The 14,700-nt window shown below is 46.3% G+C and overlaps 1 protein-coding gene across 11 annotated transcripts in view; it reads right to left on the bottom strand.

Annotated features, from left to right (window-relative positions):
* The window catches only part of LOC110495549 (myc box-dependent-interacting protein 1), a 41,515-nt gene that overhangs the window by 17,576 nt on the left and 9,239 nt on the right, over positions 1-14,700 (bottom strand). For 2 of the 11 annotated variants that reach the window (XM_090207439.1, XM_090207435.1), the window contains exons 2-13: positions 10,010-10,090; positions 9,615-9,669; positions 9,239-9,333; positions 8,555-8,650; positions 7,263-7,370; positions 4,875-4,967; positions 4,466-4,551; positions 4,085-4,160; positions 3,928-3,983; positions 2,968-3,006; positions 1,127-1,175; positions 234-425 (exon numbers count right to left, since the gene is read on the bottom strand). In XM_090207439.1, coding sequence (XP_090063565.1) covers positions 234-425; positions 1,127-1,175; positions 2,968-3,006; positions 3,928-3,983; positions 4,085-4,160; positions 4,466-4,551; positions 4,875-4,967; positions 7,263-7,370; positions 8,555-8,650; positions 9,239-9,333; positions 9,615-9,669; positions 10,010-10,090 — 1,026 coding nt within the window. The remainder of the gene's footprint in view (positions 1-233; positions 426-1,126; positions 1,176-2,967; positions 3,007-3,927; positions 3,984-4,084; positions 4,161-4,465; positions 4,552-4,874; positions 4,968-7,262; positions 7,371-8,554; positions 8,651-9,238; positions 9,334-9,614; positions 9,670-10,009; positions 10,091-14,700) is intronic. The other 9 variants (XM_090207441.1, XM_090207437.1, XM_090207440.1 and 6 more) reach the window with 6 other exon arrangements.

The raw sequence follows: 14,700 nt of genomic DNA on the forward strand, positions 1-14,700 counted from the left end.
AGACCAGACCATCCCTAGGAAAACATGGGGGTAGAGGAGGTGGGAGACCAGACCATTCCTAGGAAAACAAGGGGGTAGAGGAGGTGGGAGACCAGACCATCCCTAGGAAAACAAGGGGGTAGGAGGAGGTGGGAGACCAGACCATCCCTAAGCTAGAACCTATGAACCTATGAGTTGACACTGAGGGTATGTTGTTGATGGAAGCCTGAGGGGACATTATGACATCATCTGACCTGCGGCTGTGACGGAGTGGTTGCCTGTGACGGTGCGGTTGCCTGTGACGGTGCGGTTGCGTTAGCGTCAGGAACCAGGGCTTCACCATCGAACAAGATTATGTCCTGTTGCGTGTCTGGAGCTGGAGTCAACGAGGGTCTGGGGCTGGGCGGCGGGCGTACAGGGGCGGGTCCAGGGGGCGCCGGCCTCGTCTGGAGGATCCACGGAAGTATGTACACACATGCAACAGTAGTGAGGGAGACACAGCACACAGGTTAGTAAAACACACCAGCACACTAGTAATAGTAGGTTACTGTTACCTGGGCTGGTATCCAATCCAAGGCGTGTCATGGAGCAGCGCTCTGGACAGACGACAATGTGCCTTTTCAAGGCAATTTCCCTGACATTCCTGGAGATTGTGTTTACTGTTAACGCTGCTCATGTTGGCTCACCCTCCATGTTGGCTCAAGCGTAAATTACCTTTAGAAATCAAGTGCAATGCGCTGCTCTACAACGCGCCATGGATTGGATCCAGCCCTAGTCTGTAAGTGGTGTCTATGAGGCTTCCTTCTATGTTAGAAGAGCACATGTCTATCAAACCAATGGAGAGAAACTCTCCATTCAACATGCTCTGGGTTAGTTTCATCTCTCGCTTTGGGAGTTTTCCTGAAGAGAATGTTAGCGACTGTGTGTGCTCGCAATTGTACCGTCCACTCCTTTTTCCACCCTCTTGAATTCAACACCATAAAAATACTCCAGACCTTAAACTCAAGATTTCCCACACACACACTCACACATTTCTGACCCACGCTTCTGAAAATGACACTCGTTCATCAACACACAAACCCCAGTCACTCAAGACAAACACAGGGACAGTCAGACACTTTACAGCCCCTGTATGAGGGAACCTTACCTTGGGTGCAGCGTCTGGGGTAACGCTGTGGTTGGCGGCGGCTGCCTCACTGGGAAAGAAAGAGAAAGGGAGAATTACTGACTGACTCCCATGTCATGCCATGATGAAGATGTCCTGGTTGTGTTCAGTAGAGAGAACATTTTACTGTATTTATTTTTCTAGGAAGGAGAAAGTAGAAAATAAATAGGGTAGAGGAGGAGAGAACGAGAGAGGGGGCAGACGAGAGAGAGAGAATGAGTGAGGGCAGAGGAGGAGAGAGAACGAGAGAGGGGCAGAGGAGGAGAGAGAACGAGAGAGGGGCAGAGGAGGAGAGAGAACGAGAGAGGGGGCAGATGAGAGAGAGAACGAGAGAGGGCAGAGAACGAGAGAGGGGGCAGAGGAAGAGGGAGAACGAGAGAGGGGGCAGAGGAGGAGAGAGAACGAGAGAGGGGGCAGACGAGAGAGGGGGCAGAGGAGGAGAGAGAACGAGAGAGGGGGCAGAGGAGTAGAGAGAACGAGAGGGGGCAGAGAACAAGAGAGGGCAGAGGAGGAGAGAGAGAACATGAGAGGGCAGAGGAGGAGAGAGAACGAGAGAGGGAAGAGGAGGAGAGAGAACGAGAGCGGGAAGAGGAGGAGAGAGAACGAGAGAGAGGGAAGAGGAGGAGAGAGAACGAGGGGGGGGGGCAGAGGAGAGAACGAGGGGGGGGCAGAGGAGGAGAGAGAACGAGAGGGGGGACAATGACCTCGGTTGTGTTGGAGCAAGGTGCGGGCGATTCACTAAGATGATAGTACAACGGGCAAAGATGTAGCAGCGTATCAGTTTCAGTCATCCACAGTGGTGAAGGTCTGACTATCTGGTGGCGGCCGCGCCGATTAGTTTTTTTAGCACAGACTGTCCCCCTGTATCACCATGGGAAAGCAGAACAGGGTCAACTGGTGTGCGTAAGAGAAAACATTTTGAAACGGGGTGAAATGCGTTGGTACAACCATTGAACTTTTCTGATAAGAACACAGACGTTCGTTATTTTTGTCGCAAAACATTTTGTTACAGTATGCCCTACTGTGTAGTCAACAGTCTGCACCATCCACCAAGACCACAAGATGGGAGCAAGGGGCTGAGAAGTATATTTAATGATCTGTGTGCACAGGCCCATTTTAGCAGGGAGAATGAGCATATGCCAAACAAACCATTCTTTATTAATAATATATAACAAGACTGTGCGTAGTACTTCACAAATACACAGCTCAGAGCAAAAAATTTTTGGGGATGTTGCTGCGGCATGAGACACCAACTCACAACACAAGGCTTCCTCAAACGCCATGCTGCGGTCATGCAGAGGAGTGCCTGACCTGAAACACACGGACTCTCAGACTGAGAACTACAGGAACACCCATGAATGTCCAAGCACACAGCAGAACTCCATGCACTACTTGACAGATGACGGTTCACTTGGACAACTAAAGGTCTGTATACATCCTGTTTTGAGTCCTCCAATCCTTTATTCTCACTCAGTATGGAACTGCACCATGCAGAGTGACTAGTGCTGTGCAATTAACCAAAATGACGGTTATTTATTGGTTTTTAAATAAATAATTCACCAACTTCAATTCAATTATTTTAATTCCATTTCTTTCTTTTTTTCTGTGAGCACATAGTGCTGCCGAACTGTGATGTAGTAGGGAGTTGTAGTTTCCAACAAGCTCTTTATAAACCAGATCATGCTGAACTGTGTGATGTAGTAGGGAGTTGTAGTTTCCAACAAGTCCTTTATTCTCAGTCAGTATCTAACTGCACCATGCAGAAGGACACACACAGGCACATATAAACTGTCATACTGGTCACTCCCAGTCAGGTCCATTACCTCTTCTTGGGTCCAGGCTTCCAGTCTTTACCTGCCTTTCTGTAGGGGGGGGGGGGGGGGGGGGTAACGTAATCTGATTACATTCTGTTACTTTTAGATTCATTTCCCCTTAAGAGGCATTAGAAGAAGACAAAAATGTATGTTGCCAATTGAACGACGTCTATTGCAGGATAAATCAATGTTAAAGTTTACATAGCTGGCCATATATGGATGTTACATTTTACTTCATGGGTTGGTTAGGTAGGCTTCTTCTAACCCATCGCTTTCTACTACATATAACAATAATAATAATACGATTTAATTATATCCTTACATCATGAACCAAATTCTATCAGAATTCCAGTCATTCCAATAAATGTTATACCCCTTGATCGGAAAGAATAGGACTTGGAAATATGGAAGTATAGATCAGCCAAATTGTTGTATCTGAGCACCAAAACTAAGGACTTATTAGCCAACCCTACTCTGTTGTCATGGAGGACTGATTGGGCTCATTGATTTGAGTTGAAAAATAAATGCTGCGCTCATGGAATGGCTTTGATCAATAATAAGTGATATCCGTATCAAATTACACTACACCACTGCTGTCATCCTGACCTCCAAGCGTTTACTCAAGTTGGATCATCTTTGGATGCCGACAGCAGTCACTCCATTGGAAGACACAACTTTGACTGTAGCCTACAAAAACCTATTCCTGCTCTTTCCCCACAATCCATCAAACACATTCGCTGTGTCGTCATGTAATCCGTTACTGCCCAACCCTGTGTATGCATTGCATTGGACCTCATTTCTCTACAATTACCATAAAGTTCCTAAAAGGTGCACCAGACAGAGGTAGATTGTACAGGTACATATAACAGTGGGGCAAAGTAGACAGGTACGCCATAGATGAACACTATCATATGTACAATAGTCCACTGGTAATCGCAACACATTGGTATCATGTCAAGTCTCACTCACTTGGCCAGCCTCTGCTCATCCAGTTTGGTCATGACATCATTCAGGTCCTGGTTCAGCTGCAAACAGAAAGATTGGAGGAAGTCAATTAATCAGTCTAGACATGTATTTATCAATCAGTCCCGTGTACTGACGGTGGGCACCCAGCTCTCCCTCTCACCTTTCCCATGTCTTTGTGGAACCTCTGCTGATATCCAGCCATACTCTGGAATGTGTTAACATAGAAGCCAACACGACTAGAGAGAAGAGTAGAGAGGAGAGAGAGAACGTGTTAACATGGTGGCTGGCAACACTCTGTGTGTGTGTGTGTGTGTGTGTGTCTGTCTGTCTGTGATGACATGTGGAAGAGAGAACGTGTTAACATGGTGGCTGGCAACACTCTGTGTGTGTGTGTGTGTGTGTGTGTGTCTGACTGTCTGTGATGACATGTGGAAGAGACAACGTGATAACAGTGGTTGTAAGTGGGTGGCTCTTCAGAAAGACAGAGGGAAGGAGATTGTGTCAGCCTGGTAGCATCAGTGAGAGGGTGGAGAATTCTCACCTGTTCCACAGCTGTGGAAGCTCATCCTGCAGATCTACGTTGATCTCCTCAAATACTTTCTGAGCTCTCCCTAACTCCTCCTCTGCCTGGACAGACACCATGACACATCCACAGAGGTTAAACAATGTTAGTATATGCTTGGACAGACACCATGACACATCCACAGAGGTTAAACAATTCTACAGTACCATGTTTGTTAGTATATGTTACTCAAAAGAAAGCACATTATCTACAATCAAACTAAAGAACGACATGGAATACAGACAGAATGTTAGGGCGTGGTGGCATAGAATATAGAATTAGAACTCAGAATGGGTGAATGACAAGTGAGTGTTGAAGGCATGGCGGGGGGGGGGTCAGGGCGAAGTGTGACAGGGGTGAGAGGGTGAGTTAGTTAGACATCAGTCACCTGGTTTCTGGTCAGGTTAGTTTGGGCTATTTGATGAGCAGACAGAATCCCCTGGGCCCAACCTGGGGCAGCCTTCTCCACAAGAGACATCGGCTAGCCATGCAGACGGACGAACAGACAGAGCGAGAGAGAAGCAAGACAAATACACTGCTCAAAAAAATAAAGGGAACACTAAAATAACACATCCTAGATCTGAATGAATGAAATATTCTTATTAAATACTTTTTTCTTTACATAGTTGAATGTGCTGACAACAGAATCACGCAAAAATGATCAATGGAAATCAAATTCATCAACCCATGGAGGTCTGGATTTGGAGTCACACTCAAAATTAAAGTGGAAAACCACACTACAGGCTGATCCAACTTTGGTGTAATGTCCTTAAAACAAGTCAAAATGAGGCTCAGTAGTGTGTGTGGCCTCCACGTGCCTGTATGACCTCCCTACAACGCCTGGGCATGCTCCTGATGAGGTAGCGGATGGTCTCCTGAGGGATCTCCTCCCAGACCTGGGCTAAAGCATCCGCCAACTCCTGGACAGTCTGTGGTGCAACAGTTGGTGGATGGAGCGAGACATGATGTCCCAGATGTGCTCAATCGGATTCAGGTCTGGGGAACGGGCGGGCCAGTCCATAGCATCAATGCCTTCCTCTTGACACACTCCAGCCACATGAGGTCTAGCATTGTCTTGCATTAGGAGGAACCCAGGGCCAACCGCACCAGCATATGGTCTCACAAGGGGTCTGAGGATCTTACAGTACCTAATGGCAGTCAGGCTACCTCTGGCGAGCACATGGAGGGCTGTGCGGCCCCCCAAAGAAATGCCACCCCACACCATGACTGACCCACCGTCAAACCGGTCATGCTAGAGGTTGTTGCAGGCAGCAGAACGTTCTCCACGGCGTCTCCAGACTGTCACATGTGCTCAGTGTGAACCTGCTTTCATCTGTGAAGAGCACAGGGCGCTAGTGGCGAATTTGCCAATCTTGGTGTTCTCTGGCAAATGCCAAACGTCCTGCACGGTGTTGGGCTGTAAGCACAACCCCCACCTGTGGACATCGGGCCCTCATACCACCCTCATGAAGTCTGTTTCTGACAGTTTGAGCAGACACATGCACATTTGTGGCCTGCTGGAGGTCATTTTTCAGGGCTCTGGCAGTGCTCCTCCTGCTCCTCCTTGCACAAAGGCGGAGGTAGCGGTACTGCTGCTGGGTTGTTGGCCTCCTACGGCCTCCTCCACGTCTCCTGATGGACTGGCCTGTCTCCTGGTAGCGCCTCCATGCTCTGGACACTATGCTGACAGACAGAGCAAACCTTCTTGCCACATCTCGCATTGATGTGCCATCCTGGATGAGCTGCACTACCTGAGCCACTTGTGTGGGTTGTAGACTCCGTCTCATGCTACCACTAGAGTGAAAGCACCGCCAGCATTCAAAAGTCACCAAAACATCAGCCAGGAAGCATAGGAACTGAGAAGTGGTCTGTGGTCACCACCTGCAGAACCACTCCTTTATTGGGGGTGTCTTGCTAAATGCCTATAATTTCCACCCGTTGTCTATTCCATTTGCACAACAGCATGTGACATTTATTGTCAATCAGTGTTGCTTCCTAAGTGGACAGTTTGATTTCACAGAAGTGTGATTGACTTGGAGTTACATTGTGTTGTTTAAGTGTTCCCTTTATTTTTTTGAGCAGTGTAGTTTGACAGGCAGGTTAGCAATTCAGACAGGCAGGTTAGCAATTCAGACAGGCATGTTTGAGAGAGTTTTGAAATAGGGCAAGAGTATTTCCATATTGTACATTAACACCCAATCAAACACACACACATGAAAAACAGGTTAATGAGACTTTTTTCCCCCAATAGGTTGATTGGTTGCTTATTTCAACTGGTATAGCCTAAGCCCATGGGAGCATGTGCCAAGCATAGCAAAACACGCCTCGCCAAAATTGCAATGCAGAATGTTGCTTACTGACATCAGACATCATAATGTGGGTATTTGCATTAGCTTTGTTAAGGCCTTTATAGAGTCATGACTGAGTCACATTATAGAGCCGACCTGAACTGGCCTGGATATTTTCTCTTTACATTGTTCTGTTCCTTCCTAGAAGGTTCCAGAAACGCTGGTCCTCTGTAGTTGGTAGAGCATGGTGCTTGCAACGCCAGGATAGTGCGTTTGACTCCCGGGACCAACCGTACGTAACAGGTAGGCATCCATGACTAAGTTGCTTTGGATAAAAGCGTCTAATAAATGGCATATATTATTTGTTATTTTAAACGATGGCGGATGGAAAACCAGGCCATCCCAGTACTACTGGCTCAGCATTGGTTTGGCTCAGCAGTGTGATACCGTAATGAACCCAGGAAACGATGCAGCGGCGGCCATCTTACCTTGGCGATCTTGGCCTGGTCCTGCTTCTTGCCCTTCTGTAGGGAGCCAAAGTGATGCCTCGCACTGTCGTAGTCGGTCATCTTCCTGTCCCGCTTAGCGATGCGTGCCTGGTCAGAGACACCAGACAAACATACCCACAGAGTCACTGATAGATAGAAGGCTGCAGCTTCTTGAGAACCAATCAATCAAATGTATGTATTGATGTATCCTCTAACTGGTCTGGGATCTGAGCTGTTTCAGGGCTCCATTTAAAACCAGGATCGCTGAAACATTAAAGATTGCACACCAGAAAATGTAAAGGTGATTTCCTATTGAGCAGACATTTGCAGCGTTTACGGTGAATGCAGTCTCCACAAACAGAGGAACATTACCATTACATTTTAATCACGCTGTAACTCTGAACTTCCACCATATGGATTGTATAGAGTATGTGTAGTCTGTTCTGTTAGAGCCCTCGGTACCAGAAGTGTATGTGTAGTCTGTTCTGTTAGAGCCCTCAGTACCAGTATGTGTAGTCTGTTCTGTTAGAGCCCTCTGTATCAGTATGTGTAGTCTGTTCTGTTAGAGCCCTCGGTACCAGTATGTGTAGTCTTCTGTTAGAGCCCTCGGTACCAGTATGTGTAGTCTGTTCTGTTAGAGCCCTCGGTACCAGTATGTGTAGTCTTCTGTTAGAGCCCTTGTTACCAGTATGTGTAATCTGTTCTGTTAGAGCCCTCGGTACCGGTATGTGTAATCTGTTCTGTTAGAGCCCTCGGTACCGGTATGTGTAGTCTGTTCTGTTAGAGCCCTCGGTACCAGAAGTGTATGTGTAGTCTTCTGTTAGAGCCCTCGGTACCAGTATGTGTAATCTGTTCTGTTAGAGCCCTCGGTACCGGTATGTGTAGTCTGTTCTGTTAGAGCCCTCGGTACCAGAAGTGTATGTGTAGTCTTCTGTTAGAGCCCTCGGTACCAATATGTGTAATCTGTTCTGTTAGAGCCCTCGGTACCAGTATGTGTAGTCTGTTCTGTTAGAGCCCTCGGTACCAATATGTGTAATCTGTTCTGTTAGAGCCCTCGGTACCAGAAGTGTATGTGTAGTCTTCTGTTAGAGCCCTCGGTACCGGTATGTGTAGTCTGTTCTGTTAGAGCCCTCAGAACAGAGTATACATACTGGTACCATTTGTTAATGTTGTGAAAAATCAATCAAAATGTTATACAAACGTTTATATTTATTTATTATGGAGTTTCATTTTTCACAAAATGGCCAAACACACACCCTCATCACTGAGCACCTGACTGCAGTGACACATACCTTAATGTCAGGAAACTGGGCCAGATAGTTATCCATGGCAATCATGGAATTGTCCACAAGCTTGTCGTGGTAATCTGACCACAGGATGTCTGTCTCCTACAATACACACAGCAGAGTCAAACAACACACTCACAAATGCAAACACCCACGCATACACCCACCCCCACCCCAATAACAGCTCCACTAACAGTGCAGTTCAGAGCTAATCTGAAACTAGTGCCATGTCTTCTAGCTATAGATCTAGTGTAGGCCACAGCTATACCCACTAGTCCTCATTCATCACCAGTCTACACAGTCATGAATGAGCTACTGAGCTAGCTGGCCTTTACCTCCATGCAATAGTCCATCTCCTTCTCTATCATCTCCTACAGGCGGAAGGATGGAGAGATGGAGGGAAAGAGACATGCAGTGAGAGAGAGAGGAGTATGTGTTGCATTGAGAAGAAGTGAATGTGACAGTGATGAAATGGAAGGAGGAAACTAGACACTAGTTCCCTTTTCGATTCTCTTTTTACTCAAACAACCAATAGAATTGATCTGAAGTTCTCATGTTCATTTCTACATTTTCAATTATACTTTTAATTCAACCTCTGAAGTTTTGTGCACCTCTTTCACAGAGGAACAGGTAGTCATTCATCCTGAATTCCCATAGATCACACACACCAACTGTGCTAGTCTCTCTCACCTCTGCGATGGTATCCACCTCCTCCTTGCCAAACCACTCTGGCTCGTACATATCCGCCAGACAGTCCTGCAGACGCTTGGACGCATCATGCATGGCTGAGGATCACAGAGACAGACAGACAGGCAGACAGACAGACATGCAGACAGACAGACGACAGGCAGACGAGAGGCAGACCAAAAACTGAAATGAAACTGGGCGAATGACAGGAAGAGGTCTGAGTGTATTAATGTGTGTGAACACTACAACTGTGTCACTCCAAAATAGACAAGATAGAAACTGACAGATATTACTGTAAAACCTAATAATAAGTTACAGGATACTTGCACACACACACGTGTAGTGTACAAACACACTCACAGACAGACATGCTTCTTACTTTTAACTGCTGCCAGGTAGGCCCTCAAGTCTTTCTGCAGTTTGGTGCCCTCGGCCTGGAAAATACAACAATGGGTTGGACTGGGATTGTGAGCATGATGCCATTTTCACATTACTGAACCAAACTGAGCCAAGCTGTACTGTGCTGCCCTGGTTACACAAACAACAGTTGCTGGAACCATACTGGAAAGGATATTGTGAAAAGACTATCTTAACCAGCCCAATACGGTTCAGGACAGTTATGGATCCGTTTTTGTGTGTGTGTGTGTGTGTGTGTGTGTGTGTGTGTGTGGGCTAGGCTGGGAGGGGAGGGAACGGAACATTGGGCCACAACAGTTGGTTCACCATCTCAATGAGAGAGGGAGGAGAAAGAGTTGGAAGAGTCGGGACTCTCACCATCTGCTTGTTGAAGTTAGCCACACCCTCCTCGAACGCTGTGTCCCTGGTCTCATCAGCTTTACCCAGCTTCTGAAGGACCTGACAGAAAGACAAACAACCCTGGGTGAATACATGAGCACTACAGGGCTTCTGAAGGACCTGACAGAAAGACAAACAACCCTGGGTGAATACATGAGCACTACAGGGCTTCTGAAGGACCTGACAGAAAGACAAACAACCCTGGGTGAATACATGAGCACTACAGGGCTTCTGAAGGACCTGACAGAAAGACAAACAACCCTGGGTGAATACATGAGCACTACAGGGCTTCTGAAGGACCTGACAGAAAGACAAACAACCCTGGGTGAATACATGAGCACTACAGGGCTTCTGAAGGACCTGACAGAAAGACAAACAACCCTGGGTGAATACATAAGTACTACAGGGCTTCTGAAGGACCTGACAGAAAGACAAACAACCCTGGGTGAATACATGAGCACTACAGGGCTTCTGAAGGACCTGACAGAAAGACAAACAACCCTGGGTGAATACATGAGCACTACAGGGCTTCTGAAGGACCTGACAGAAAGACAAACAACCCTGGGTGAATACATGAGCACTACAGGGCTTCTGAAGGACCTGACAGAAAGACAAACAACCCTGGGTGAATACATGAGCACTACAGGGCTTCTGAAGGACCTGACAGAAAGACAAACAACCCTGGGTGAATACATAAGTACTACAGGGCTTCTGAAGGACCTGACAGAAAGACAAACAACCCTGGGTGAATACATGAGCACTACAGGGCTTCTGAAGGACCTGACAGAAAGACAAACAACCCTGGGTGAATACATGAGCACTACAGGGCTTCTGAAGGACCTGACAGAAAGACAAACAACCCTGGGTGAATACATGAGCACTACAGGGCTACTGCAGGACCTGGGAGAGCACAGTCAAATATCACACACAGTAATACTTTACTTAAAGAGACCCTAGTCTTAATGGCGAAGCCCTGCTTAAATAAAGGTCAAATGATATAATCTACCGACCTACAAAAATGAATGATATATCGTTCCTCCAAATCAATTGGAAAGATATAACTGGTAATACACTTGTCTATTTTTAGGCAGGCTGTCAAAGCCATGTGTCTCCTCCTTCTCTGGCAGAGACCAGCTGACAAGCATACGAAAGGCTCTGCGTGTCCATCTCCTAGTTCAACATGGAGAACTTTGAAGCGTTAAGCTGTTCAACTCTGACTCTCTCTGGTGGAATTTTCTAAATGACACTAAATATTGTATACTACCCTGATAAAGCACATGTCAGTTTCAAAACAGGGCTTGTGCAATGTCATTTGTCATCTCACAGGAAAATAATTCATTTGTGGAGAGGGATAGTGTAGCCTTGTTCACATTGGCAGGTTGAAGTTACTCAAATCCATTTTTTTTTTGCACATCTGATTTGAATCTGTTATTTTTCCTCCAGTCTGAACAGCCAAAAGCCACATGGAATCTGAAACTTCAAGCCACCTTCGTAGGCCATGCGACAACGGTCAAATCAGATTTATTTGGCATATCTTGTTGCCTGCTAGCTACTCTGTTGACAGTTTGACAAGAACATAACAAGCTAGTTCGCTACCCTGTCAACTGTTTACAAACAAATTAATGTGCGAGAAAGATAAACAGCTTAGCTAGCTGACTGCTGTGGCTAGCCTAGCTAGCTGACTGCTGTGGCTAGCCTAGCTAGCTGACTGCTGTGGCTAGCCTAGCTAGCTGACTGCTGTGGCTAGCCTAGCTAGCTGACTGCTGTGGCTAGCCTAGCTAGCTGACTGCTGTGGCTAGCCAAGCTAGCTGACTGCTGTGGCTAGCCAAGCTAGCTGACTGCTGTGGCTAGCCAAAAAACACTTGTTTTGAAAGTTTGATTATCTTATCCATTGAGGTTTTAAAAGTGTTCTTCCTCTATGAATTTGAACATTCAAAACAACTGAGGCATTGTCGTCACCTTAGCTTGTTACATAACTTCTGAGTGATAGGAAGCACGAGCGCAACCACCAATCAGCCGACACCACTGGCACACACCCGTCGTTACTATAACAACTAGCATAGCCACGTCAACAAATGACTGCTGTCTGAACACACACAAATCTGATTTGGTCACTTGCTGTTTGGACAGTCACTATTCCAAAACAGATTTCAGCATTAAGGCCTGCAGTGTGAACAAGGCTTAAGTGTCTTCTGTTCAGGGTCAGTTTCCCAAACCCAGACTGAGCATAGTCCTTCACTAAAAAGCATTTAAGGGAACATTTCCATTGAAAGTCCAGGATTCTGAGAAACTGAAACCTTAAAAACTTTCACTTCTGTATTCTTTAACATTATAACCTCTGACTCATTCAACAATAGAAAACAAAAACAGCAGACGTCAGCTTTTAGAAGAGCTTTCATCATTAAAAGGAAGAGGGGTAAAGAGGAGAAGAACATAAAAGTAAGCATTACATTGAAGTGAAAAGGAGGGAGCGAAGGGCAATGAAGAGCTGATGTCTAGGGGAGATGACTTGGGGAGCGATAGTGCAATGAAGAGCTGATGACTAGGGGAGATGACTAGGGGAGATGACTTGGGGAGATGACTTGGGGAGATGACTTGGGGAGATGACTTGGGGAGCGATAGTGCAATGAAGAGCTGATGACTAGGGGAGCGATAGTGCAATGAAGAGCTGATGACTAGGGGAGCGATAGTGGAATGAAGAGCTGATGACTAGGGGAGCGATAGTGGAATGAAGAGCTGATGACTAGGGGAGATGACTAGGGGAGCGATAGTGCAATGAAGAGCTGATGACTAGGGGGGCGATAGTGCAATGAAGAGCTGATGACTAGGGGAGCGATAGTGCAATGAAGAGCTGATGACTAGGGGAGATGACTAGGGGAGCGATAGTGCAATGAAGAGCTGATGACTAGGGGAGCGATAGTGGAATGAAGAGCTGATGACTAGGGGAGATGACTAGGGGAGATGACTAGGGGAGCGATAGTGCAATGAAGAGCTGATGACTAGGGGGGCGATAGTGCAATGAAGAGCTGATGACTAGGGGAGCGATAGTGCAATGAAGAGCTGATGACTAGGGGAGCGATAGTGGAATGAAGAGCTGATGACTAGGGGAGCGATAGTGCAATGAAGAGCTGATGACTATTTCACCATAGTTACCGATGGACCATTTTGAAAAACACAACAATAAAGCCGTGTGTCCTATTGTTTGTATTTGCTTCGTGCTGTTAAGGGTAGTTGCACTTGATTCAGCAGCCGTAGCGCCGGGAAGGCAGAGTGTTCCCATTTTGAAACATCTCATGTCTGAAGGTAGAATTCTGCCTAGCAGGCAGGACCAAAGAGTAAATCAAGTGCATCTACAGGTCTACCACTAGCCAATCAGATAGCTCAGATCACCGTATCAGTAGTTTCCTTGCGCCTCGACTGGAAAACGAGGCCTCAAACGCACATGAAAGTTGATCATGTGAGATTTTAAAAACTTGTAAAACCATGACTAGCGAGAGACTCAACGAAAACAGCAAAGAGCTGCAGTTTTTATGAGTAAGTTCTTGTTAAAGTTGTTATTCAGCACTGTCAACACTTTGTTCAACAGGTTTTATAGAGGAATATTTCACTTTCTCTGGTCATAGGAGTAACATGACTTGGTGCATGAGGCAGAAGTAATGTACCGTTTCCACTACTTCCGAATTCGCCCGACGAAGTTCCGCCCCATTCATTTTCAATGGGAGCACGCTGAGCAATGCGCAGGGAATTGTGGGAAGGTTAGCGGCGCGAACCCTGCTAGCAGAGCGATAGAGAAAGTTCAGCTCTACTTTATGCAAATTACTCGCGGCCACCGCTGTCGTTGAAAAGTCAGGTTTGGAGCAGATGTTTGCTTTGAAAGTCTTCCCATCATTAAACATAGTTCCGCCTGTCATTATTTCCGGGCAAACCAAAAAAAGATGGAGGAAAGACAAATCGTTGCGGTGTCTGCATTTCCAATTCTATAGAGACAAAATCATAAGGTATGAAGGACAATTGCATAGATTCTTGGTGTTGATGGTGGGTGAAGAGAGATTTGCACAACAATGTTTGTTTGTGCTGCCTGTTAGCTATGAACCTCAAGCAACCTATATCTCAAAACTGTGATCGAAGCCACCATTTGTGAATGTGTTGAGTCAATTAAATTGTGAAATTTGCCTACCAAAGGATAGAAATCCCCAGTAACACGCATTATAAATGATAAACTAAGAGCCAATTTATGCTTCAGCCATAAATGTGGTGCGGAGGCGCCGTACGGACACGTGACACCTCCAGAGGCACGCAGAGGTCAAATCCGCCTCTCAAATTTTGTAACAATGCGGATGGCTCTGGAGAGCTCCGCATTGACATGATTGGTTGACGGTAGGTGGGGACAGGAGGTCCTGTATAAACACAAACTGACTGACTTGTTCCTTGACAACTTCTTTCACAACAGCTCTGTACTGCTCTGCGAAGCACAAGAAGTATAAATGCCCTTACTTCTGCAGAGGTCCTATCGCCATAAATGGTGCACAGCCAATGCAGACGTCAGAATGACCATGCAGCACATTTACGCATGAATTTCCTATGTAATATGCTACCAATTGGATTATGGTTATGGCTCTTTAATTCTACTTGTGTCATGGCATTGATGATTATAACTCACTTCCTGTAAA

The sequence above is a fragment of the Oncorhynchus mykiss genome, chromosome 18, assembly GCF_057628025.1.
Source record: "Oncorhynchus mykiss isolate SJ-2025 chromosome 18, ASM5762802v1, whole genome shotgun sequence".
Lineage (NCBI taxonomy): Eukaryota > Metazoa > Chordata > Actinopteri > Salmoniformes > Salmonidae > Oncorhynchus > Oncorhynchus mykiss.